Source organism: Seriola lalandi, unplaced genomic scaffold (genome assembly GCF_002814215.2).
Source record: "Seriola lalandi dorsalis isolate HSWRI2012SDOR001 ecotype SW California unplaced genomic scaffold, Sedor1 jcf7180002054583, whole genome shotgun sequence".
NCBI lineage: Eukaryota > Metazoa > Chordata > Actinopteri > Carangiformes > Carangidae > Seriola > Seriola lalandi.
This window is the reverse complement of record NW_019525136.1, coordinates 2,040,060-2,063,809: the sequence shown is the minus strand read 5'-3', so window position 1 is coordinate 2,063,809 and position 23,750 is coordinate 2,040,060. Positions and strand designations below refer to the sequence as shown.

At 39.3% G+C, this 23,750-nt stretch overlaps 1 protein-coding gene across 3 annotated transcripts in view; it reads left to right on the top strand.

The window, feature by feature from the left end:
* vps13b (vacuolar protein sorting 13 homolog B) overlaps nt 1–23,750 on the top strand; it is a 322,674-nt gene that overhangs the window by 38,972 nt on the left and 259,952 nt on the right. For all 3 annotated transcript variants that reach the window (XM_087177216.1, XM_087177217.1, XM_023418652.2), the window contains exons 8-16: nt 988–1,265; nt 4,218–4,313; nt 5,579–5,701; nt 6,233–6,370; nt 10,253–10,340; nt 12,549–12,734; nt 16,965–17,134; nt 18,971–19,165; nt 22,709–22,833. In XM_087177216.1, coding sequence (XP_087033342.1) covers nt 988–1,265; nt 4,218–4,313; nt 5,579–5,701; nt 6,233–6,370; nt 10,253–10,340; nt 12,549–12,734; nt 16,965–17,134; nt 18,971–19,165; nt 22,709–22,833 — 1,399 coding nt within the window. The remainder of the gene's footprint in view (nt 1–987; nt 1,266–4,217; nt 4,314–5,578; nt 5,702–6,232; nt 6,371–10,252; nt 10,341–12,548; nt 12,735–16,964; nt 17,135–18,970; nt 19,166–22,708; nt 22,834–23,750) is intronic.

Below are 23,750 nucleotides of genomic sequence, written 5' to 3'. Positions count from 1 at the left end.
GTGACCAATCACCCCACTTCCTCCAGCTTAGTTTGTACAGTCCTGCAGGCAACCATTCCGCACCCCAAGCCAAGCTCTGCATGTGCTGATGGCTCATAGCTACCTAGCCTCCCTTTTGGCTCCCATTTCAGCCTATTGGCTCTATACAAATATGTGACCCAACCCCTTGCTGAATGCATTTGTGGATGTGGCCTTTGCTGTTGGGTCCAGCTAAGACAACCCTGACCACAGTGATCCACTGGGCCCAGTCAAGGCTCACCTCTGTCAGGATCCTGGCTGACAGGCTGTGCCCTCTGGCCTAGCCTGGAATGGACTTCCCCTCCCTCTCTCTGTAGAGTTCATGCAGCAGTGAGTTCATGCAGCACTAAAATACTTGCACACCTGCATGCTGGAGCATTGGCAGCAACTACTGTGAAACTGCCTTGGTCTGTGCTGTTTTTGTGCGTTCACTTGACAGCTGAAACAACTTGCTTGTATTAAACTACCCTGAAGGCATGGACAAATTAATTTAGTGTGCTGCATTGGGCACAGACACTTCCATTATCAACACTTTTTTCTGTTTGACCAGATCTATCTGCTGGAGTTAAAGCATACTGAGAGGGAATTGAGTGTTTTTCATCTGATCCCTGATTTTAATGTAATTTGAATTTGGCAACACTATTGTGTACAAATATAGCACATTTGTTCCTTTCACAAGACAATGGCCCTCTTTTTTTGTAGGATTCTTATTTAGGATAAGTATACATGTTTTTTTGTTTTTTTTATTAAATCTACATTGTGTGCACCAAATCTTCTGTAGGTCTGGAAGTGTAGGTTGTAACTGCCTAAATATATATCTTAAGCACTGTGAAAAGACTTGAAGTCTTCTTGGAGTAAAAGCAGACCTACAGGCACTAGCCCTGAATTTTTTCACATCACTATTTAAACTACATAAAATAATCTGCTTATATTTGCATTATAACTAACTAAGACTTCTTTCCCCTTCAGGGATGGATGTGGATATGGAAAGCCAGGCCTCCAGCCAGTTCTCCAGCACAGACCTCTACATGCAGTCTGGGAGTCCTGAAGAGGCAGACCAGGGCTGGGTGTCCTGGGCTTGGTCATTTGTCCCAGCCATTGTAGGCACAGAGGAGGAGGAAAGCGAGGAAGGCCTCTACCAGCAGAGAGAGACAGGAGGCATCCCCAACAACCCCCAACAACACACACACAAAGATCCCATTGTTTCCATAGGCTTCTACTGCACCAAAGCTTCTGTCACCTTTAAGGTATTTGAGCTGTTTATCACCATAAATGATTTCTTTACTAAATCATTACTAAATGTTACACAGCGGCTGTAATGTTTACCAGCAGACACTGGGTGAACAATAGTTTCATGTCTCTGTGAACAAGGAAACCCATGATCAACTTAATGTCTGTACTGTCATTTTCAGCACAACTTTAAAGTTAGAATTATTCTGCATTACACTGACATTAAGTAACTGGTATGAATGTGATTTAGATTTGCTTTTGAAAAAATAAGATGTATGTCAGATAAACATGCATTATATACAGAGCCAAAAAATTACTTTTCCATGTCCAAACAAACGTCACAGTATGGAGGAGTTAAGAATATGAATGTCTTAATGTCTATTACACGAGGGGTTTTCATGGTAAGTCAGAAAAGTCTTATTCTGATATGGATAGTCTGCACATAATGATATTTAATGTTGATTTAGAGTTTCCTGATTTGAGATATGATTGTGTTAAGTTATTTTTTTCCCTTGCTACATTATTGTTTATTTACTTCTTTTTGTGGTCATTATGAATTTGAGTCTTAAAGGACAGCTTGATCCTCAGGAAGTTTCAATCCTCTTTGTCTCTGTGTGCGGTACATGGGAGGGTAGTTTAACCGCTAACTGGTGTCTCGGGTCACGTTAATGTCTTAAACATTATACATGGTATGATGACTATTCAGAAATGGATCCCAAACTTTAATCCTGCCTGCTCACACTCAGAATAGTTGGAATTCATCTGCGTTTCCCCTCAGGTTCAGGCTCCTCAGATCACATTACTGCTTGCGTGTGTGCTTGCGTGTGTGCTTGCGTGTGTGCTTGCGTGCGTGCATGTGTGTGTGTACTTGAAAGTGTGTGTGATCAGTGAAGGGGGAGGTATGTCAGACAGACCTTGGTGCTTTTCTAATAATGTTTAAATTGTTCCTGCATTGTTTGAGTTCTTTTAATCAATTAATTGCCTCTCATCTGGAGTAATTGCAGACAGCTGAAAGGATGGTTTTTTAAACGTTCTCGTTGCTTTCCTACAAGGAAGTATTTAGTTTGAGGGAATTTCATGTCTTTGAACAGCCACTGCCTGAACCTGAATTTGACATGCACGTGAAATCAGAGAGGTATTTTTAGATTGCTGACACATTACTCTCCAGATCTGTTTGATCAGAGAAATTGGCAGTACAGTTTAATGACTTTTACACACATAATGCATAGTTTAGCACTGACCATTTGTTCCCCTTTTCATTTTTGCACACCTGCCAAACTTTCATTGCTTTGCCAGACTTCATGACATATTTCGCTTTAAGAAACTTTGTTTCTTTATTTTTGGTATTTTCATTTATTTCAAATAAATACGATTTCTAGTGTTCTTTTTCAACTTTTCCATCAGATCTTTGATAGTGGGTTATATTTCTGAGAAATGGACATGAAGATAAAGTATCTCAATATCCACATCCAACAATATAACATTTTCAAGATGCTTCATAAAGAATCATTTCATTTGTGTTGGACTCGCAAAGCCGTTAAATGGGCCGAAATACAATAAAGGAGACGTAGCAGGGAAAGTAGTAGTTGCAAGAGCTCTGTGGATTACTGGCCATATTAAGCATTTGTTTTGGAGTTCCAGTGCTACACTGCTCTTCTGTCCTTTCTGCTGTGTTGATTCAGGCTTAGGGACAGTTAGAAAATGCCTCACCATCTTAGCTTGGACAATGCCATGGTGGCCATATTGTTAGGTGATGAACATTGATGTTAGTAGGCTCTACCTGACTGGTAGTTATTGAGTGTCTGTGCCACTGTGATGTCAGAGCAATTCTTAGGCAGATAATTTAATGTCTTTGCTCACTGCTGATCCCAGGAACATGGTGGTTGGGTTGGGGTGGTCCCTGCATGTGAGCAAACCATCAGAATCCAAACCATCAGAATCGAAAGAGGGAAGGGAGCTTCGGTAAGAGAGTCTGCTCCATCACTAGGGATAATAAGGCACAGCTGCCTGTTGCTCTGCACCTGCTTCCTGTGTTAAAGTTGAATGGGTTTGGGCCTGCACAGTTCTGCTTTACACCCACAGTTTTTAGACTGGCCAACCTCAAAAGCATCAGAGCTATATACCCTAATCAGCCAGTTTTGACCTCTCTCTCTCTCTCTCTCTCTCTCTCTCTCTCTCTCTCTCTCTCTCTCTCTCTCTCTCTCTCTCTCTCTCTCATTAATTCTCTACAGAATTAATTGAATTGAACAATGGCTTATACATTATCATTTTTATCCTTGGTATCTTTAGAGTTTTAGTCATTTTTGTTAACCATCTCCAATAAAGCCAGAGAGGGCCTCCCCTAAAATCAGAGAGGGAGTGGCTGTCATGTGGTTTGATGAATGTCTTTGGCCAGAGTCCAAAGTTGGAAAAGAAAACGACCAAAAAGTCCCAAGGCTGGTATCCAGTCTCTGATCTAAGAAAATGTCATCTGTCCTTGTTTGGATGTTTTTGTTTCTGGTTTTAAGCATTATTTTTCAGGGGCCTCATTGCCCCTTACATCCCAAGACTTGCATAGCTTTTGTTTATTTTTCAAATCACGTATCTGTTTCAGCAGTGAATTGTGGGTACACACGCACACACAAAATGAGACATATGCTTTCCAGTTCTTAGTGTTGAATTTTTGTGACATTATTTTCCTTCTTTTTTTCTCAATATTTTCAGGTGCTAAAATCTCTTCTAAACTCAACTAGTGTCGCACACTTTTAGCTAGTTTTGATCTAGTTTAATGATCTTTGACTTTTTGGATCCAGTGCTACACAAAACCTTAAATGTAACACAAAATTAGTCTTCAGTTTTCATGGTCTATGTATTTTTTTGACACCTGTTGCAGCATTTTACTTGAAGTTAAATTTGAGTAGTATTTTTCCCTCTGAAACAAAATAGCTTTGACTGCTAAGTTATGTATTTGTTTGATCATTCTGTCTCAGCTAACAGAGACCCATTCAGAGAGCAGCTACTACAGTCCTCAGAAGGTCAAGTCCAGAGAGGTCCTGTGCCTGGAGCAACAAGGAATCACAATTGAGGTAAAACTCTACATCTTAATTCTTACTTTGTCTCCAGAAATATGTCAGTTGTAATAAGGATGGACATGATTTATGGATTTAGTCTTTTACTGCTTTATATATATTGCAAATTTTAATCAATAAATTGTCTACATTTAACTAACTAACCAAATAGCCTCACGTCCAGTCCAGATGTCAGAAATTCTTACCTGGTCCTGTGTCCAACCGATTTTACTGGAGATATATGCAATTTTACCCACTTGGTGAGCAATCTTGTAACTCATCACGGCTAGAACAGACGAATAAAGATCTCTGTCTGTCCTTTTGATCCTCCATTATAATTATTATCTCCTTATTTACTTTTGGAGAGGTTCCTTTTAATTCCCTCTCCAAGTACATTTATAAAGCCCCTCCAGGTCACTAATCTGTGGTCTTTTGTGAACACAGTGGAATCTGTGTTTGAGTCGAGCCCAAGTCTGATCATTTCCGCGTTTCCCCCTCGGTGTAGAAAATATTTTTAAAACCTTTTTCTCTGATTACCTGGTTGGAGTAGGAAAGGGGTTTTCTGCTCATAAGCTTTCTACCAGATGTGAGAATTCTGAGAGATTTCCAATTCCAATTTCTGTAATTTATGCTTTTGCTGGAAGAGAGAGAAAGCAGTCTGAACTGGGACCAAAAGTGAGAGCATTGAAAGGCAAAGAGATGGCTAGTAAAACAGGGAAAACTAAGCCTTGTAATTATTTTGTGGTGAAACGTAAAGGTTTATTGGATTGCTCTCTGTTTAGCTGTCTGCTGGGTAAAGCAAAGACATGGTGGGTGAGGGACAACCACACCTCGATGGTTACAGGGGCTGCTGGAGTGCTACCACACACACATGCACACACCACTCTCAAGGGAAAATGGAAGCTGTCTGTCCCCTCTGAAATGAGCCCAGAAACCAAAGTCATGGTGGAGAAGCTTGTTTGTGATAAGGCCTCAATAAAATGAGTTTTTGAGTTTATGTTTTTATTGTGATGTAAAAAGGTAATTCAGCCTAACTATTTTTTTTTAAGTATTGCACTGTTACTAATACAGTTCTGGGTGTTCTCTTTGGAGAGGGAAGGATTCTGAAGCTGGCGTTTTCCCCTTGTGTTCAGGTTTAAATTACCTCACGCTGTCACATCCTCAAGTCTCCCCTCAAATGTCTTTACCATCCAGCCAAGCCTATTAATATTTATTTTATTTAATTGATAGGTTTCCTGTTTAAAGAAAATGGTTAAACTTTCTTCCTCCGGTCTTTATTCCAGGTTCTGATGATGGGGGAGCCCTTTTTCGATTGTCAGATTGGCTTTGTGGGCTGCCGGGCTCTGTGCCTGAAAGGCATCATGGGACTACGGGATTTTGAGGAAAACATGAACCGAAGTGAAGAGGTAAAAACAGAATGAAAAATGAAAAAAGGCGGAAAACGAGTGAGAAAGATTAAAAGAGAATTTAAAAGCCAGGACAAGTGTTTACTGACACCTAAATCAGTTTCCTGGTGCCTCTTTTGCACCTTAGAGCTTTCAGAAGATGGTAGAGACGTGATATGATTTGTTTATGGAATACAAGTATAGTGTGTATATATAGAGTGATCCAGCTGCTTTTTGTCATTCACCATAATGTTTTGCCACATACAGTACATTGGTTTTGGGTGGCTTAATTGAAATCAATGTATTTCATCAACTGTGTTACTATGTATTTTTAATTGATATTTTTCAATAGTTATTTTTTTAAATTGTGCAACAGCAAATTAGTTAATAGTTTGGAAATACATCTGGATTTGAATAATATCCAGAAAAGATTTTTTTTTTTTTAAGTAGTTTGAGTTGGATTGGGTTTTTTGTATTTCTTGCATTCTTTGAGCACACTCTCCTTCATACCTCTCCTCATTTTCCTCTTTTCTTTTCCCTGTGTCTCTTTAGGACGCAGTGTTCTTCAGCTGTGGGGACAGCCTAAGCAGTAAAGGAATGACTTATCTTACCAACTCTCTCTTTGACTACCGCAGTCCAGAGAACAACGGAGTGAGGGCTGAGTTCATCCTGGATGCCGCCAGTCACAAGGTCACTAAATGAGATTCTAGACTTCTAGAAGTACCCATCCCCAATACTAAAGTACAAAAGAATATAGTTCCCAAATATTTCTTTTTGTAGTTTAAGACACTGCCTTTGCTTGGATGGCCAAAAATCACTATGTGTAAATACAGTAGTAAGACCATGCATATCACATTCATGTCCACAGAGAGCATCTACCTCAGAGAAGCTACACAGCTACAGCAGAAAAAACAGTTTCCCTATAGTGAATCCAGCAAACATAAGGTTGTTTGTGACATATATAGTATATTCACAACAAAGCTGGATGGACTGCAACAGCAGGACCAGCCCTATAATTACGAATGTCTGTGACTGACTGACTGACTGACTGACTGACTGACAGAGTTGAGTGATCATAGTGTCCCCATTGGCCATTGCTCTTGAATGAATTGGCGCAAACAGTTTCCATTAGTGGGGCGTTTACAGCCCGCAGTGTATTTTTTTTGGGGGGGGGGGGCACCTTGTCCACATAGAGAATTGCTTTTAATGCCCATTCTCGTGTCAATGAGTAGCAAAGAGATGGAGGAGCATTTTGTTACCCAGAGGTAGGCTGTGTGCTGTTTGAGAGACAAAATAAGAACATTCTTTCTGAGTGATCGTTTTACAAATAAATATAGCTGAAATCACAGCACAGTATTTTTATTTGACTTATGTATTTGGTGATTTTTGTCAGACGCTGTTGTGGTTATAGAATCAGGATTTTAGCTGCAGAAGAGCAACAGCTTGGAAATGGCTTAGCATGTAGACATAATGGGCCATGTTTCAGTCACTATTTCAAACTTGTTCTGTTGTCTGTCTGACAACAAAACAAAAACATGTAAATGAGAAAAACTTATTTGTGAATTCAGCTGTATTAAAATACTGTATATGTGAACACAGTGAGGAGGAGAGAAGCAAACGGATGAAGGGCTAAAACTGGCTGACACTATGCAGAATGCTAATAGGGCGCGATGATCGCAGTTGTTTACAGTGGTGCCACAAAAGTTTTCAAATCTGTCCTACATTGACCATACACAGTCCAGCCATACCATAGGTTTTGACCTAGTATTGTTTTCAGAGGACTAACCACAAAGCATTCAAAAGGCACCCACAAAAGTGATAGCAGAGATTAAAGCATATGGCAAAAATTAAGCAGTCAGTTCCAAGCCAGACCAACAATCAACCCAATACACACCTCACAGCTGGGCAGGCAGGCCTACACAGTAACATACTTATTTGACCAACAACAACACTCAAAAAAAATGTATTAATTAAATGCATTAATTTTGCTGTTTACATGAACAGCACCTGCCATTGACAGTCCTCACAAAATGAAACATCTGTGGTGTTCTGGTCGTCAGGCATTTGAGATGACCTCAGCTGCTGAGAAAACAAATAAATTCTAAGCCTTATTCCTCTTTATTTTCAGATATATAAAGCGTTTACTGAAGGCTCATCACTGCCAAAAAGACAACAAATGAACACAGATCAATTTGGATATGGCATGTTAGTGGAAGTAGCATGCTAAAGCAAGCACACTAATTACTTTGCTGATAGTAGTTTATCTGGGTCAGTAAACATCAATCTTATAATTGCACCTTAATTTCTTAAGGTTTCCTTTGAATAGATTGACAATGCGGTATTTAGCGATGTCTGGCGGTTCTAAGTTCATACAATATTTTGTCCTTTTTAGCAATCAGTAATTTTTGTTCTAAATAAATCATTCTTTTTATCCCTACCAGTTTGATTATTTCTGTCAGTCACCCTGCAGTAAAGAATTGTTGCTGCTATCTAAGTAGTAGTGTTAAAGCCATTATTCCTGATAACTCTCAGCTCACTTCATCAGCCTCACAGCTCTAGTGTTGACTTTGCTAAGAAATGTTCATGACCCTCAATGAAGCAATTGTTTGGAAATCCATCCATCCATCTACTCATAGTTGATAGTAGAAGAGTCAAAGGTTTAGTGGTACTTCATTAGTGGTTTTGAAACCAGCTAATGGCTTTGATCCAAAAGCATGCCAGAGCCATTAGGTATCCCCTAATAAATATTACTCATTAACCTGCCTCCCTGATAAGGCTCCATTGAAATCTCTGTTTAGAGAAGTAGTTGGTAAGTCTGGGGTGGAGATGTTAAGTGTGTGTGTGTGTGTGTGTGTGTGTGTGTGTGTGTGTGTGTGTGTGTGTGTGTGTGCGTGCGTGCGTGCGCGCGCGTGCGTGTGCGTGCGTGCGTGTGCGCGTGTCTTTAAGGGGCCTCATTCAATCTCTTTTTCTGTTTCTTTACTAAATCTCACTGTTTACTATGGTTTCTTGTGGAGTAGAAAAATACTTCAAATTATTGTTGAGGATAGGGTGAATAGCTCTTGACTTGCAGACAAATAAATGATTAGTTATGGTGTAACAATACACTGACACTCTTTTAGATCAAGAATAAGATAAATGTCCACGGTTTTACCCATATTTAGGTTTTATTTGTTGTAAATGTAAAGTCTGAATAATAACATATAATAATAATAAATCTTATTTATAGCACATTTTTCTAAACCCATGTGTACATATGTCTGTATATATACGTATGTTTTAAGAAGAGATTTAAAAGAGGTCACTGATTCTGCTCCCCTGATTTCCTCAGGCAGTTTGTTCCATATCTTCAGGGCTCTGAGTGCGAAAGATCTGTCACCTCTAGTTTTCAACCATGGCTTGGGAACAGATAAGACCTGTGCCTTAGGCCCCCAGGCTATGTACTGGCTGATATGTGACTGCATCTTGCTATCTTTGTGAATATTTCCAGAACATATCATAATTTTAGATTGGAATTATCAGCCATGATACCAGTCAGACAAGTTTCTTATGAAAAACTCATATCTTTTAGTAGATAAGATACATATTTCCAGTGGCATGCATCCAGGCACCAACTGATTTGTAATGATGAGGAAACTTTCACTGTAGCAATATCTTATTGCTCAATAAAGAACACTTTATATCTAGTAAATTACTTCCACATGTACTGTAAAGTATTTAAGAAATGGTTAGTTATACTAACTTATGCACTTTTAATTCTGTGCTCCTGCTCCTGAACCTGGAAATAAGTTATCATTTTTGCAGTTCCAGTTCCCTCGTCCTGAAATCGATTACTTTTTGGAATAGATTTTTGATTAGATGCCTGAAATAAAGTCTGTAGTTAATACAAGCTCAAGACATTTTCATGTTTTATGATGTTTTCTTTTGATTTTCTTTTCAGCTTTTACATGATCTTACCAGTCCTTTATAGCCTTGTTGTGTTTATGTTTGCGCCTTTGTAAACTAATGCTAACTTTCTAAGAGTAAAGGCTTTTATGCCAAATCAAATTATAAGTTTGGAAGCTTAATAGCGGTGACATTAAAGTCATGTGACCATGGTGTAGTTCATTTGTAGCCTAATATTAGCTTTTTACATCTGGCAACTGTATTTGGACTTCAGAAATCATAAAAGTGGTGTTCATTTATGAAGATTATCTTTCTGAACAAAAGTTGTAAAAATCATAAACTTTCGTTTGTCAAGAGTTTGTTATTTTCTGCACCCAAGCCCTCCCCCTGGTTCCCACAAAGCCAATGAGAAAATCCCACTGGCTTTGTGGGAGGCTAATGTCAGGGTTAGCCAACAAAAATATGTAATCCCTGCATCACTTTATAGTTTAGGATATTAGTAATATTGACTTGTAAAAAAAATGATATCCAACTAAATAGATCAGCCCCCTCAGTAACTCTTTTTTTTTTTTTTTATCTCTGATTTGACCCCCTTTGCCATATCCACCATGACCCCAGTCACTGACACTCAATCAACTTGTTTGCTCCCTTACTGCTGAATGTTTACCTAATTCTACTTTTGTTTGACAGGAGACCTACACTGAGATAGCGGGCATGCAGCGCTTTGGTGCTTTCTATATGGATTATCTCTACACAATGGAGAACAGCAGCGGCAAAGGTATTGTCTAATTCATTCGTCCTCACAGAGATTGTTTGCTCACCTTGCCACCTCTTCTCTCTCTTTCTTTATGTCTGTCATGTTCTCCCGTTCGCTTCCTTGTTCTTCTTTTCTATCTATCTAATTCTCTCTCGCGCGTTCTATGTCTTTCTCTTTCTCTTCTCCCCTCTCCTCTCTGTCAAACAAGCCCCTTGGAGACTTGAAGAAACAGCTTGTCTTGTTTGAGTCACAGCCACCTGGTCCTTGACCCTTCCTGTCCTCACTCTCACCCCAAACTTACCTGGAGGGCAACTGTCAGTAGTGTTTAGTCTGCGCTGACACGTATTTGAGTTTCTTTCTCCCCGCTGCTTGTTGAAACACTGTTTCCCCCCTGTCTCTTTACCTGTAAGCTGTTGAGAAAGTGAATAGGCTTCTCTTGCCTAATTAGGTGTCACTCTTCCTGGTAGAAGCCTTAAGACGGGCAGGATTTCTCATTCCTCAGCTGCAGCACTCAAGAATGTTTATTCAAGTCTGAAAGATCTGAAGTCCCCATTAAGAGATAAAGCGTTCTCCTTCAGTTTGAAATGTTAGATTTGGCCCACAAATGTCTCTGTGCTTTAGTGTGTCATTGTTGAGCATTTTATTTCAATGGTGCTGGAAAGCTGTTCTCTGTGTAACTATGACAGTGACACCTGACTGACATTCGCAAGTTCTAAGGTAAGAAAAACCTCTAACATGTTCTGCACTTAATGGGAAAACATCTGATTAATCCGAGATAAAATGCAGCCCCTTACAGTGTCTAATAGGTCTAAAGTATAATAGGATAGATATGGCCCTTGAATGTTATGCAAATGTGATATTAAATGATCCTGCTTCATGAAGTGGAAATGGTCAGTTACTTAGGCAGAAATTTTTGAGTATGTACTTCAGTTTCCTTTTTCAGTAATCTAAAAAAGAAGAAAGAAACAAAGATATATTTGAACCAGTTCAGTGACATGAACTGTCACCTGTGTTGTTTCACTTGCCTCCCTCTTTTTCTCTTTCATTTTACTTCTCTCGGCCTCTCTGTCTCTCTGACTAGGCTATTGTTTCATCCTACTTTCAGCTACAGATAATAATCTAAATTAAAAACAACATTGATACTGTCATCCTGAGATGTCAAAGTCATTTCTGACAGCAGGATAAGTGTCAGTCTCTTCTCCTGCGGGATGGTTGTGGTTACCCTTGACAATTGGAATGCTTGTCTTTTGTCAGTGTTTCTCTTCTTCTCGGATGTGGACCAGATCCAGTGTCAACCCAACAAATTATTCTCTATTGCTACGGAACTAACACAAACTCTGAGTCAACTGAAAACTAACCCACCCAGGCAACTCTCACCATTGACTTAATATTAAAGTAACACTGCAGATTAAAAATTCTTTTTTAAATCTTAGGAAATGAATTGTCTAAATCCTGGCTAATTTCCTCCTCATTCCACTGATCATTCTAACTGCAGCCATATGGTTGATATTAGGCCTAATCCATTACAGCCAAATCTCACTGAAGAAGGGAAGGGGAAGTGGCATTGCCCGTTGCCCTTTATAAATCTCCAAAATTCAGAGGGAGTTCCACCCCCATCCTCCAGCCCTTTCAGCAAAAAACGTTAAATTCATAGTGTTGACTCTCTGAGCTATAAGAATGTTTAGTGCAGTGGTGGAATGTAATGGGAATAAAGCAAGTTGTGACCCTTTGTCCTCTTCCTCCCTCACTGCCATTCATCCACCCCCTTCTTTTATTTTTAATTTCTCCTTTTTATTGCCGGGGAGCTGAGTCTTTTAAGTGGACCTCTGGAACAGGGGCCTGCGATGAATGAAGGGACAGCTGTGTGAGAGAAGTGGACATTTGGAATATTCATCATTCCAGTGGTTCACGGCAATGTGATCTGCTCCCTGCTGCAGGCCTACACCACTGCCATCTTTGTTATATTTTTACCCAACAGATGAAGACATTCCATACTTCTACTAAATTAAAAAGTGGGATATTGAGAAAAATGTTGCAGCCATAAATATTTATGTAAAAACACACGCAGATTTGTACATTAAGTATAATAGTTGATATGTCTGCTGTACTTTCTTTTTTACTTTCAAATTTTACTTGAAAAATATGCAAAGAAGTGTTTTTGACTGACTGAACTCAAGTTTGTAATAGCACATACTTTCTATATTTTTGTATGTGTGTTTGTGTTCATAGACTCCCAGGACTTCTCCATGGTCAATATGGAGGAGGTAGTGCCCACTGTTCAAGAAACATCCATCAAGAGGCTGGTGGTGGGACCTCTGGATATCAGGCTGCACAGCAGCGCTGTTCACCGCATCCTCAAGATGGTCACCTGTGCCATGGACCACGAGTATGAACCCTATTGCAAACCACAGCGAGGTCAGATATTTCATTCTAACATCTGTTTTATCTGTCTATCTGTTTTACTGGGCTGACTGGGCTGAACAGCTAATAGTCAGGTAGCAACTAGTAGCACACTCAACTCCCAATGCTCAACTAACTTTACACTCTTTTCAGCTGTGTCTCTTCTCTTGTCTTCTTCTCTATTCTCTTGTCTTGTACTCTGTTTTATTCTACTCTATTCTGCCCATGATCAGAAACTGCAACAGTCTGCACTTTACAGTATTCTCATCACTTTGTTATTTCCTTGCACAACCCATCTTTCAACACACAGCTGTACATGAAAGTAGTGAACTTTTGGACCACATGAGGGAGGTTAAGCCAAACACCTTTGTTAGTGCTCGTCCCTGCACAGCTATTGGTGAGCTCATCCCAGGGATGTTGTGAAAGAACATGGAATGTGTGTCTGTGTGTAATATCTGTAGCAATAACTCATTTTTGCGAAATGATAACATCCGTAGGTTTCGGTTGTTTCAGCATCTGTGATGGATAATAGATGATGGGATAATTATGATAGAGCTTTTGACTAAAACTGGATAGGTCATTGTGTTCCTTCATGTTTCTTTATGTGTCTGTGATCTTGCATTTTCTGGAAAGGGTCAGTAAAGTTAGACCCTCAGGGGGTGACTAAGAAATTGAGAGTACATAAAAGAGGAAACCGAGGTAGCTATTGCAGATGGAATAGTAAAATAGTACATGCCTTACATATTCTCCTAAATCATGCTCTCCGCTCCTCTCCTCTCCTCTTTTCTGCATTGATTGGTCATAAAACGTTGTCTGATCATCATCCAAGTAACAAGTGTAGACAAACACAGTGTCCCCTAGCTAATATCACACAAACAATTATCTTGTGTCTCAGCCATTTAAAAATTCAGAGTGCCTTATGGAAAAAGTAAGTGAACCCTTGGATTTGATAACTGGCCAAACCTCTTTAGGCGCTAATAACTTCAAACTGGCTCTCCCAGTAGCTGCTGATCAGACCTGCACAACTTTCAGGAGGAATTTTGCACAAATTTTCCTACAGAACTACTTGAGCTCAGCCATGTCTTAGGTTGTCTGGTGTGGGTAGTTCCATCCCACTGCATCTCTACTGCGTTACAGTCTGGGCTCTGACTGGGCCGCTCCAACAGGTGGACTTTCTTTGTTTGAAGTTATTCTGAAGCATCTTTACTTTGATGTTTAGGGTCGTTATCCTGCTGCATCTCCCAACTTTGACTTAGATTCACAGGTGGACAAACACCCTGACATTACCCTGTAAGATACCTTTATAAACTTGGGAATTAATTTTCTCCTCGATGTTTTCGATGATGCTCCCTCCACCGTACTTCACCTTTGGGAGGATGTTTTCATGTTGGTGTGCAGAGTCTTTTTTACACCATACATAGAGCTGCATGTTCTTCCCAAACAATTCAGTTTCATCAGTCCACAGAACATTTTTCCCAGTTGCATTGTGGTGAGTCAAGCTGCTCTTTGGAAAACTTGCGGGACACAGCAATGTTTTGTGGAGAGAAGTGGCTTCCTCTGTGGTGTCCATGGCACGACATCATGCACCATGATCTGCATATGGTAGACTTCTGAACAGACATGTTAACCAGCTCCAATGATTCCTTTAAGCTTTTGGCTGTAACTCTGAGGTTCTTCGTTGCCTCACTGATTATTGAGTTGTGCTTTTGGAGTCATCTCAGCAGGGCGCCCACTTCTAGAGAGAGTAGCTACAAAACTAAATCATCTATAGAGAGTTTGGCTGACTGGACTTTAAACCTTTCAGCCTTATGCAAATCAACAATTCCTGATCATAAGTCTCATAAAATCTTTTTTATGCAGAATGGTTCAAATCAGCAGACGCATTTTTTTGTTTTGTTTTTTAAGTCAAAGTAGCTCTAACCTACACGTCCAATCTGGTTTCATTGATTGGACTGGAAGTTTGATAACTTCTGACTCCAATTAGCTTTTGTTAATGCCAGTAGCCGAGGGGTTCACATAATTTTTCCAACCCGCACTGTGAATGTTTGAATGTTTTCAATATGGACAAGAACAATACAATGATTTTGTGTTATTAGTTAGAATAGATTGTTTGTTTGTAATTGTAACTTGGATGAAAATCTGACCATATTTTAGGACCAATTTATATATAAATGAAGGTAATTCCAAAGGCCTCACTTAATTTTTCTTGCCACTGTTTTGCAGCACACTTTTATTGCCATTCTAGCTTGGAAACTGTTAATATCACTTAGTCAGTTAATACACAAATAATTATAAAAAAAGGCCAACGAAAATGTGTTCTTGATTTGAGTTAAGTAGAAATTTCCGTCCCTTCGTTAGCAAAGTTTGCATCAATATAGGCTGAGTTTGACTTAGTAGTGTAAAGGACAGATCTTAGTTGATCATAGTTCTGACTGTCTCTGGGATGTTCCTGATTTTGTCTAGTCTGCAAATGATTTTGGTGACAGCTGCTCTGTGCTTCAGTCTTGGCTTCATGAGGACAGTTTGTATGCTTGCCAGAAGAGAAGCAGAGGTCATGAGGTCAAAGACATGACTGTCTTTCTACTCATCCTGTCTTCTTCTCTGCTCCTCCTTGTACACCACTTGCCAAGAGCTCAGGAAGATTCACTTTCCTTCCCAAAGTTTGCTTTAAATGGAAGCCAAATTGGCTGGTGTCTATAAGATGGTGTTTTATAAGACCTTGTTCTATTTAGAGCAGGAGGTTCAAACTTGCAGATTACTCATGGTGTGTTCAGCATGTTGTATGAACGCTTTTTTTTCTAAATTGCATAAGAACCATAGAAGGAACAAATAACAGTATGTTTAGAGTTGGATCTGTTAAGTGGGACAGGATTTTGTGACATTTTGTGTGTGCAAGTGTGTATATGTTTTAGAGCAGCCTTGTTCTTCCAATTTTATTTTCATCTCATTTGTGTACTTTAGAGGGTATTTTAATGTATGTACCGGTAATTCAGTGTAATGAATGTAATATAGGTTCTAATGTATGTAATCATGCCCCTGTGTACCATGTGAGCTGCGTGTTTGTTGCAATTTGAATGTTGACTGTGGATATTGACTTGAGCCCTGGTATATGATTAGATTGGACATGGCAGTGCCAGATGAACCTGATGTTGGCTGTGGCAGTAGGCCAAATAGCAAAACAGCTTTGGGATCAGGTTCACAGCCCACCTTAGAGCTGGGAATGTAGCCCAACAGAACATTTACTGAACTGAAACAAGCCTTGTCCTGGGACCAGAGCCATGGCCGTTCAGTAATAAAGGGCTCAGGTTTTGGTCCACCTCAGTCCCTGGACATGGTTTAGTGGTTCACTGCTCCTGGTCACTCCTTACTTTTGCAAGCGCTGACCTTGCTAGCCTCTATTCCATGTTGACTTGGTTCGCTTCATTTTCTGCCTTTCCGGATGTTTCTGGTTATTGATTGAATGAGTGGTTTTATGAGAGAGTTCAAAAACAAAGCTACTGGGAAACAGCCACTGTAATGAATATCTCTTGGAGATGCCAGTACTTTTATAGTGCTTGTTTATTTTATTTGTATATGAGGTGGTGGTTTTTGTTGGAAAAGACCCTTTTATTGTTTTATTGCTGCAGGCGTAGAGGAGAGGCACCCACTCAAAGAAATTGGTGTGCTTTACAGCTAACCTCTTTCTCTGTAAAACAATCTTTAGTTTTCAAATCCAAATGCCTTTTGCCTTTCCCACTCCCTCACTTTATTTCAAATAATACATCACAGGTCGAATACTTGTGGTTGGATTCACTTGTTTAAAACAAAGGAAAACTAGTTTTTTTTTTGTAGTATTATAATGAATCTTACAGTTTAGCCTCTGCCTTTCCTGCATCTTTGCAATATGTTATGATATTTGTTCCAGATCTAACATTTCTATGCCTCTGTGCCGGTGACAGCCGAGGTCGGAAGCATTGTGTTTTTGGGTTGTCTGTCCATCTATCCATCCCATTCTCGGGAATGCGATATCTCAGTAATGGCTCGAGGGAATCCCTTAGGACTTGGCACAAGTGTTCACTTGGATACAAGGATGAACTGATGAGATTTTGGTGGTCAAAGGTCAATGTCACTGTGACCTCACAAAACACATTTTTGCCCATAACTCAAGAATTCACACACTAATTTTGACCCAAAATAATACATGTAAAATGATGAGGTGAAGACATTTTTTTCTACTTCCTTTTTATTCTGTTAATATCGTTGCAGAAGTGATTCAGGAGAGCCATGGTCCAGCTACTTCAGAAGAGATATCAAGCTTGGAGGAATTCATCCCAACCAGACTCACTTGTCTCTCTCTGCTCCAAGTCTCAGTCACTGTCTCCATGGCAGAGTTCAACCTCCTTCAAACACTAATGCCCGTCATCATGGGAAGCCAGGTAGTGTACACAGACGTCCTCCAATTCTTGATCTTATCTTTTTTGAGAACCTCTTTTTAAGGAGATAGTAATGTGGAATGGGTAATTGCATTGCATAAGATTAAAGCAGCTATTTTTAAGTTTTCTGTTGCTACATAGCCAACATAAACATTAACAGCTGTTTACCTACCAACTTCAGCCATAAATTGCGTTTGCAAGACGAGGTTAAAATACATCCTCTGAACAGTGTTACTTCCTCAAAGCAGACTGACACTACAGTGACTTGGTATTACAAAGTGATGAGACAGTCGAATGGGGCCACGGCTAGCTGGTTAGCATGCTAACTTCAGTAGAAGAAATGAAGCGATAGAAATACAAGCAAAAAAAATAGGGTCGCTTGCCACTGCTGGAGATGGATCTTGGCAAGCAAAGGAATGAAATTTGATGTTGAGCTCACAATGTTTTGTCTAGACTGGTAAGTAACATTAACCTGGTAATACTAAGGTTGGCTGTATAGCAATAGCAACACTTGCAAATAGTTACTTTAAAGTGTGAAAATCTAGTATACAGACCAGATCGTAAAAGGTTGATATGCATACAAGTTGGTCAGACAGCTTTGGATACTTTGCCAGAAGACTGTAAATGTAATGCATACCCACTGGACAGTACACACTGCAGCTACTGACATGGAAGCTTCTATACACTTATCTGAATAAGTAGCAAATAATTAGGTAGCTTTGATTTTTGACAAATGTTGATTGCCAAGATTCTTATGGAGGAGAACTAATTATATTAGGTGCTCACTGCACCTTAAAACAGGTACATATCTTGCTAAAAATGTTTAAATGTTATGAATCTCTGAATTTATTAAATATCTCAAAAATGATAACCGCATTCTAATTTCTTTTTGTGAGGGGAAAAAAAAAAATCAGGTTTCATTACATTCTATAGCTATTTTAGGTCATTTCACTTGATTTTATATAATTACTGACTATTTCATGATGGAGGGTCCATAGTAAAAAGATACATTTGAAACATTAAATGCAGTCATTATGGACATCATCATACAAATCACACAGTTGAGTTGAGATTTAATGAAAGGGCACCTATAATCATGCTTTTCCTTATTTTCTGTCATATGTATAATGTGTGTTTCAGTGTCGGATGTCCATATTAAATGTGTCCAAAGTTTCAAATGAGGTAAACATATGTAAAAGGAACCCCTGTGAGACAAAAGCTCAGGTGTCAGTCTGCTCTGAACACTAGGTTTCCAAAGTTTTTTTCTACTTACTTCTTTATAAGGTCATCTACTCTGAGTACAGCTCATTCTCCCAAAACAGTCTACTTGAGTAGTATTATAGGCATTTAATGTACTCAATGTAGGTTTACCATACACTTGTTTGGCGACAGCATAATAACATTTTACTAGAGCTGTTAGCTTTGGTATTTCCTGACAGCAGACATTTTCCACTTTAGTCGGCAACTATTCACAAGGGCATGTATAGAAAAAAAAGTATATACTTGCGATTTGAAAGATAAAATCCACCATTATGTCACACAAAAGCGGTTAATGGGCAATTACCGAACAGAGACGTCTCTGATATTCTGGATCAGTTTCTGGCTTGAACATGTACGGATGGATTTCCAGTCCATTATGTTCTGTTACTTAGTTTTTAGACTTTTTTGAACTGTGAATCTACTCCAGTGGAGTCCCAGAATACAAATATAGAGCTGGATATTAGCATAATGGGTCCCCATTAAAATTTAAACTTCAAAGAGCGATGGCCTAGAGATTATGAGGATTGTGGACCTTCTGACTAGAACATTTTCACCATTTTTATATCTTGAATTTCCCAGGCTGCACCAGGACCGGTCTGCGTGCCAGTGTTTCAGCCAGTGCGGCCTCTACCTGCTGTGCAGTTCAAGGTGGAGAGGGTGAATGTTGAACACTCAGTGCCCATGTATGCTCCAGAACTGGTCAGCACTGTCAGCAGTCTCAGCCAGCCCTCGGACAACCTGCTACATCACTGCTATGCACACCTCTACCTCAAGGTGAGCAGGACAATGTTCTTCATTGTGTTACTGATTCAGATTAAGAAAACCTCCCTTTTCACAATTGTAAATCCCAGCTGTCTTTCTGTCTGACATGAAAAAAAGTGGGACATATCACACATCAACTTTGTTTGCTAAATTAGTTTTTTCTAGATTAGAGTTGTATCCTACATCTACACCTGACTTTTCCTGAAAGATCTTCAATGTATTAAACTAACCAAATGTCAGTTGCAAACAAAAGAAGTCAATCAGAAGATCAGGTATTCTGGATTGTTTCAATTCTTGCACATCCTGGGTTTGTATCACTTTGATTTGGTTCTTATATTAATCAATGTCTTTAATATTTGACACACTTGAGAAACTACACTGGGTATTTTATAATTTACAATGCAAAACTTAGAAGTAGATGCAAAACCATACACTTCTGTATATGTGAATCTAGTTCTACTCCAGCACACTTTGCCTTTACTTTACTATTGTAGTTAGCACAGCCATTATTATATTCAATAGCACCTGTTTTGTTCCTTTCATTTATTTTACATTTGTCTCTATATCTTTCATCTGTCTAAGTTAACACAAAATACTCATCCACTAATTTATACAGTACAGCTTTCATGCACTATAGCCCAAACTCAATAAATTAACTGCATGGCCACAGTCTTCAGTCCACCCTGAAATAACCCTAATGACCCTTTTAATGACCTTGATGACCCCTTTTCACCTGGTCATAAAAATCTCAGCACTGAGCTTCCTGATGAAAACCAGTCCACCTCTGGTCTACTTCATGGTTTTCACCCACCAAATGGATGGGATATTAATGTGTTGGTTGTATAGTTTTGACTTTGGTAGTGTGAAGCTCAGAAGATAAACTTTGTTGTTGATGATGGTTACTTTTCAAAGTGGAGCCAAGTTAAGTGTATTCTTTACTACCTCTCTGCACATAGCATGTGTTCATGGCAAAGCATTTTGAGATAACCATTTAGGTTCCTCTGAATGTGTCTTATCTTTCACGTACATAGTTTTTCCATGAATCTTACATGCAAATACATGCAAACTTTTTGATTAATCATTTAGTAATTTCAAGTAAAGTTGATGTCTTATCTGATGATTGCACTATACAGTAAAGTACGTTTTTCTGACCCACCAGTTTTCAAATCTAGCTACAGACTAAAATGAAAGAGGTTATAACCTTTGTATTTATAGTTTATTTGAAGGCCCAGATGTCCAATGGAGTACATACAGAACAATGGAAGCTGCTAATCCACCTTTTAGGAAGCAAGGATAAGAGATCTGGAGTAATTTAGGATTGCCCACTCTGGCCTGGTATGGCCTGGGTGTGCTTTCTTCAAGGCAAGATGTATGCTGGATGTCATGCTCGTAGTCTTATCACAGGGTCACTGCAGGGTTAACAGTCAGTTGGACAGCGGCCAAGGATCATTCTGACCAATCATCCGATCAGCATCTGTATCTGCCAACGTACTAATTCTACCTCTGGATTTTGGCAGAGGGATCTCGTGACAGGGTGAAGGCCACTCGGGCCGCAATTCACCCAATTCAGGAAGTGATTTTAAACGGCTGTAAACTAAGGCTTATCTTAATCTATGTTTTATTGACACTGGTTGTCAGAGCTGAGGTGTCTGTCTTGTGAGTAGCAGTTATCCATTGTCTTACTTTTCCATGGTTGTAGACAAGAACTCAAAGTCACTCTGTTCTCTCAAGAAGGAGGCCACAAGAGTAAATAGCCCTATTTTAATTGAAAAGTTGGGCTATTTGAATAACTAATCACTTAAGGCCAGTGAAAGAATAAAATTGACATCTGTTCTCTCAGAGGAGAGCTGCACTTTGAGATGCAACATTTTGCATTTCAATGTGTGATTTTTTTTTTTTTTTTTTTTTTACTATGTCTACATGTTTTTGTGGCAATCATACAGTTCCACTCGATATACTACTGTGGTGTGTAATATTACATCTTACTTGCAGGAATTGAACAACCCTGCTCTGACTGCTCTGTGTATGTACAGCAGTTGCATGTGGGACAGCTGAACTCAGCCATCATTATCTACCTTCAGTATAAAATAAAATATTATAGAATACATGAATTTTACTGCACAGTAACACTTAAATCTTGGCTTGATCCGGGCGTAATCTGGATCTCATCAGTCTGATCCATTTAAAATGTGTTGTGACTGTGCTGTTGATTGCAAGAATGAGGGTTACTTAATTTCAAGCTGTTCTCACTCTTATAGTAATCAACAGAGCTAGTCAGCAACGTTTTTGTTGCCATCTTTTCTGTACTTTTAAATTATTGTATCTACGTGCACTCGTTTATAGAAAATGTCAAAGTTATAATGAAAACTTAAATTCATTCTATGCACATGTGCTAGTGAACTGCAGAAAATATGTTCAAGACTCAGTAATATGTATCATCATTAAATCACACTGCAGTGATCATGTGACTTCTACCATGTAATGAATTATACCTTTAGATAGCTTACTGTTACAGGACAAAAAAAATCAAACTTGCAGCTGTTTGTAGTTATCTATTGTGCATACAGTGTACAGGGGATTCAGTATTTGCTCCCAGACTATAAGATGGACTGACAGCTGTTTGTACAGTAAAGAAGGACAATAAAGGGGTGGGTGACCTTCAGATTTATATCACTACTTTTTTTTTTTTGTTGTTGTTTTTTACGGTGACTGTGTTATATCACAGTATTACAAAATGAAAAGCCTCCTCTTTTCACGCTATTGCAATGTAAGATAACGTGTCTTAGGAATGAAAAAATGCTTTAAAAAAACAAATGTGTTTATTGGCTCAAAATAGGAATGAAAATGAGGTATATGTCTGGCCTAAATGTCTTTTGGGAGGAATAGCCAGCCCCCTAATGTAGGTTAATTAGTAAATGTAATGTAATTCATTCTCAGAGTTGGTAGTAACAGCCATGCTGTTGTATTGAGCTGTGAATAAACTATATTGATCACAACAAGTGCACAACATTTCTAACCAAGTCCACCATGCATCACTGTAGTCAGTGCTGTGCAAGTCGTGTTAAGTTGAATGAGTGTATTGCCTGTGCGTAACCTGTGAGTGTGACACAGTTCATTGGGTGGTGTGGGAAGCAGATCTCCCTCGTGTGTGCTAAAACCAAAATGTGTGTGTGTTTATCACGGTAATGACGGTATTGCCACCCGTGTAGTGGCAGGATGACAGGTGACAAAACCGATATACTGCCCACCCCTAACGATAAGATGCTTTTGTCTTTTCTCTGTCTCTGTAAGAGCCAGGGCCTGTGAGAGCACAGACTTCAGATGTGACAGATCAACTGTTCTCTCATCTCAACTGATTCAATTCAGTGCCGATTAAGACAACAGTGCTCATTGTGCGTTTCTGTGTTTTCTTTCCAGAAATAGTGTGAGTTCAATGAGAGCTAACATGTTTTTTCATGTGGGTCTAGTAAATTGTTTGATATATAAATGCTGAATTTCCATGTCTTCTTTTTGCCTCTTTCTTCCCTTGTCTTCTCTCTCTGTCTTTCTTTCCAGGTGTTTGAGTTCCAGGCAGGCTTGACATGCCAGGACAGCACAGGGGGTTTCCTGCCTCTCATCCCCATCATCCCTTCCTTCAGCACTGCCCTCTATGGAAAGCTGATTCAGATGCCTGCGTACTGGTGAGTTTGTAACACTTGTACCATGGATGGGAATTCGAGTGGCAGGTAGAGAGTTTGCTTTGTGAACTGAAATGAATACATTGAACCTATGACTAACTCTAATTATAGTCTATTTAGTTTATTAACCAAATAACGAAGTAACTAAATAAATAATAATGATATATAAAAACAATACAAAAAGAAAATAGAGCCTAGCGTTGGCCCCATAGCTGTACAGTGTGCTGAATATACACTGTACAATTGTGGTAATATAATATACTATAATACACTGCACATTAGTGTAAGTTCTTGGATACTTATAAAGCACACATTGAAGTCTGTTCTTTTGATGGAATAACTTAACTGAGAGGAGTCCCCTCTCCTGACACAGAGGCTGATCATTGTACAGAGTGATGGTAGCTGACAGGAATGAGTTCCTGTAGCATTCCTTGTCAAAGCAGAGTTGAAAAAAAAAACTCTCTTACTGAAAGTGCTCAGCTGTTTAAAGTGGAGAGGATGTGAGATGGTCTCTGTGATGATCAACAGTTTTTGCAGCATCCTCCTCTCCACACAAAGTCCAGGGGCTCCAGAGAAGTCCCCAGCACAGAGCCAGCCTTCCTGATCAGTGTGTTCAGTTTATTGGTGGCAGACATGGATGAAATGATTATGGAAGGGTTAAGGTGTGTACCTCCTGTGTGTATGGGTGCTGGGGAGTGTTTATGTTCATGTTTGACTGTCTGTATACAAGTGTTTGTTAGTGTGTGTGTTGTCAGGTCCATTTATTGTACTTTATGTAGACGATTGCAGCCTCTTGCGGCCAGTGCATCATTTAAAGTGATAGATGAGCTATTTCTTCAGCGGTCAGTGGGGAAAACAGAAAGACAGAGTCATCGGGTAACAACAGCAACAATTTCTCAGATGGTTTGAAACACAAGGAG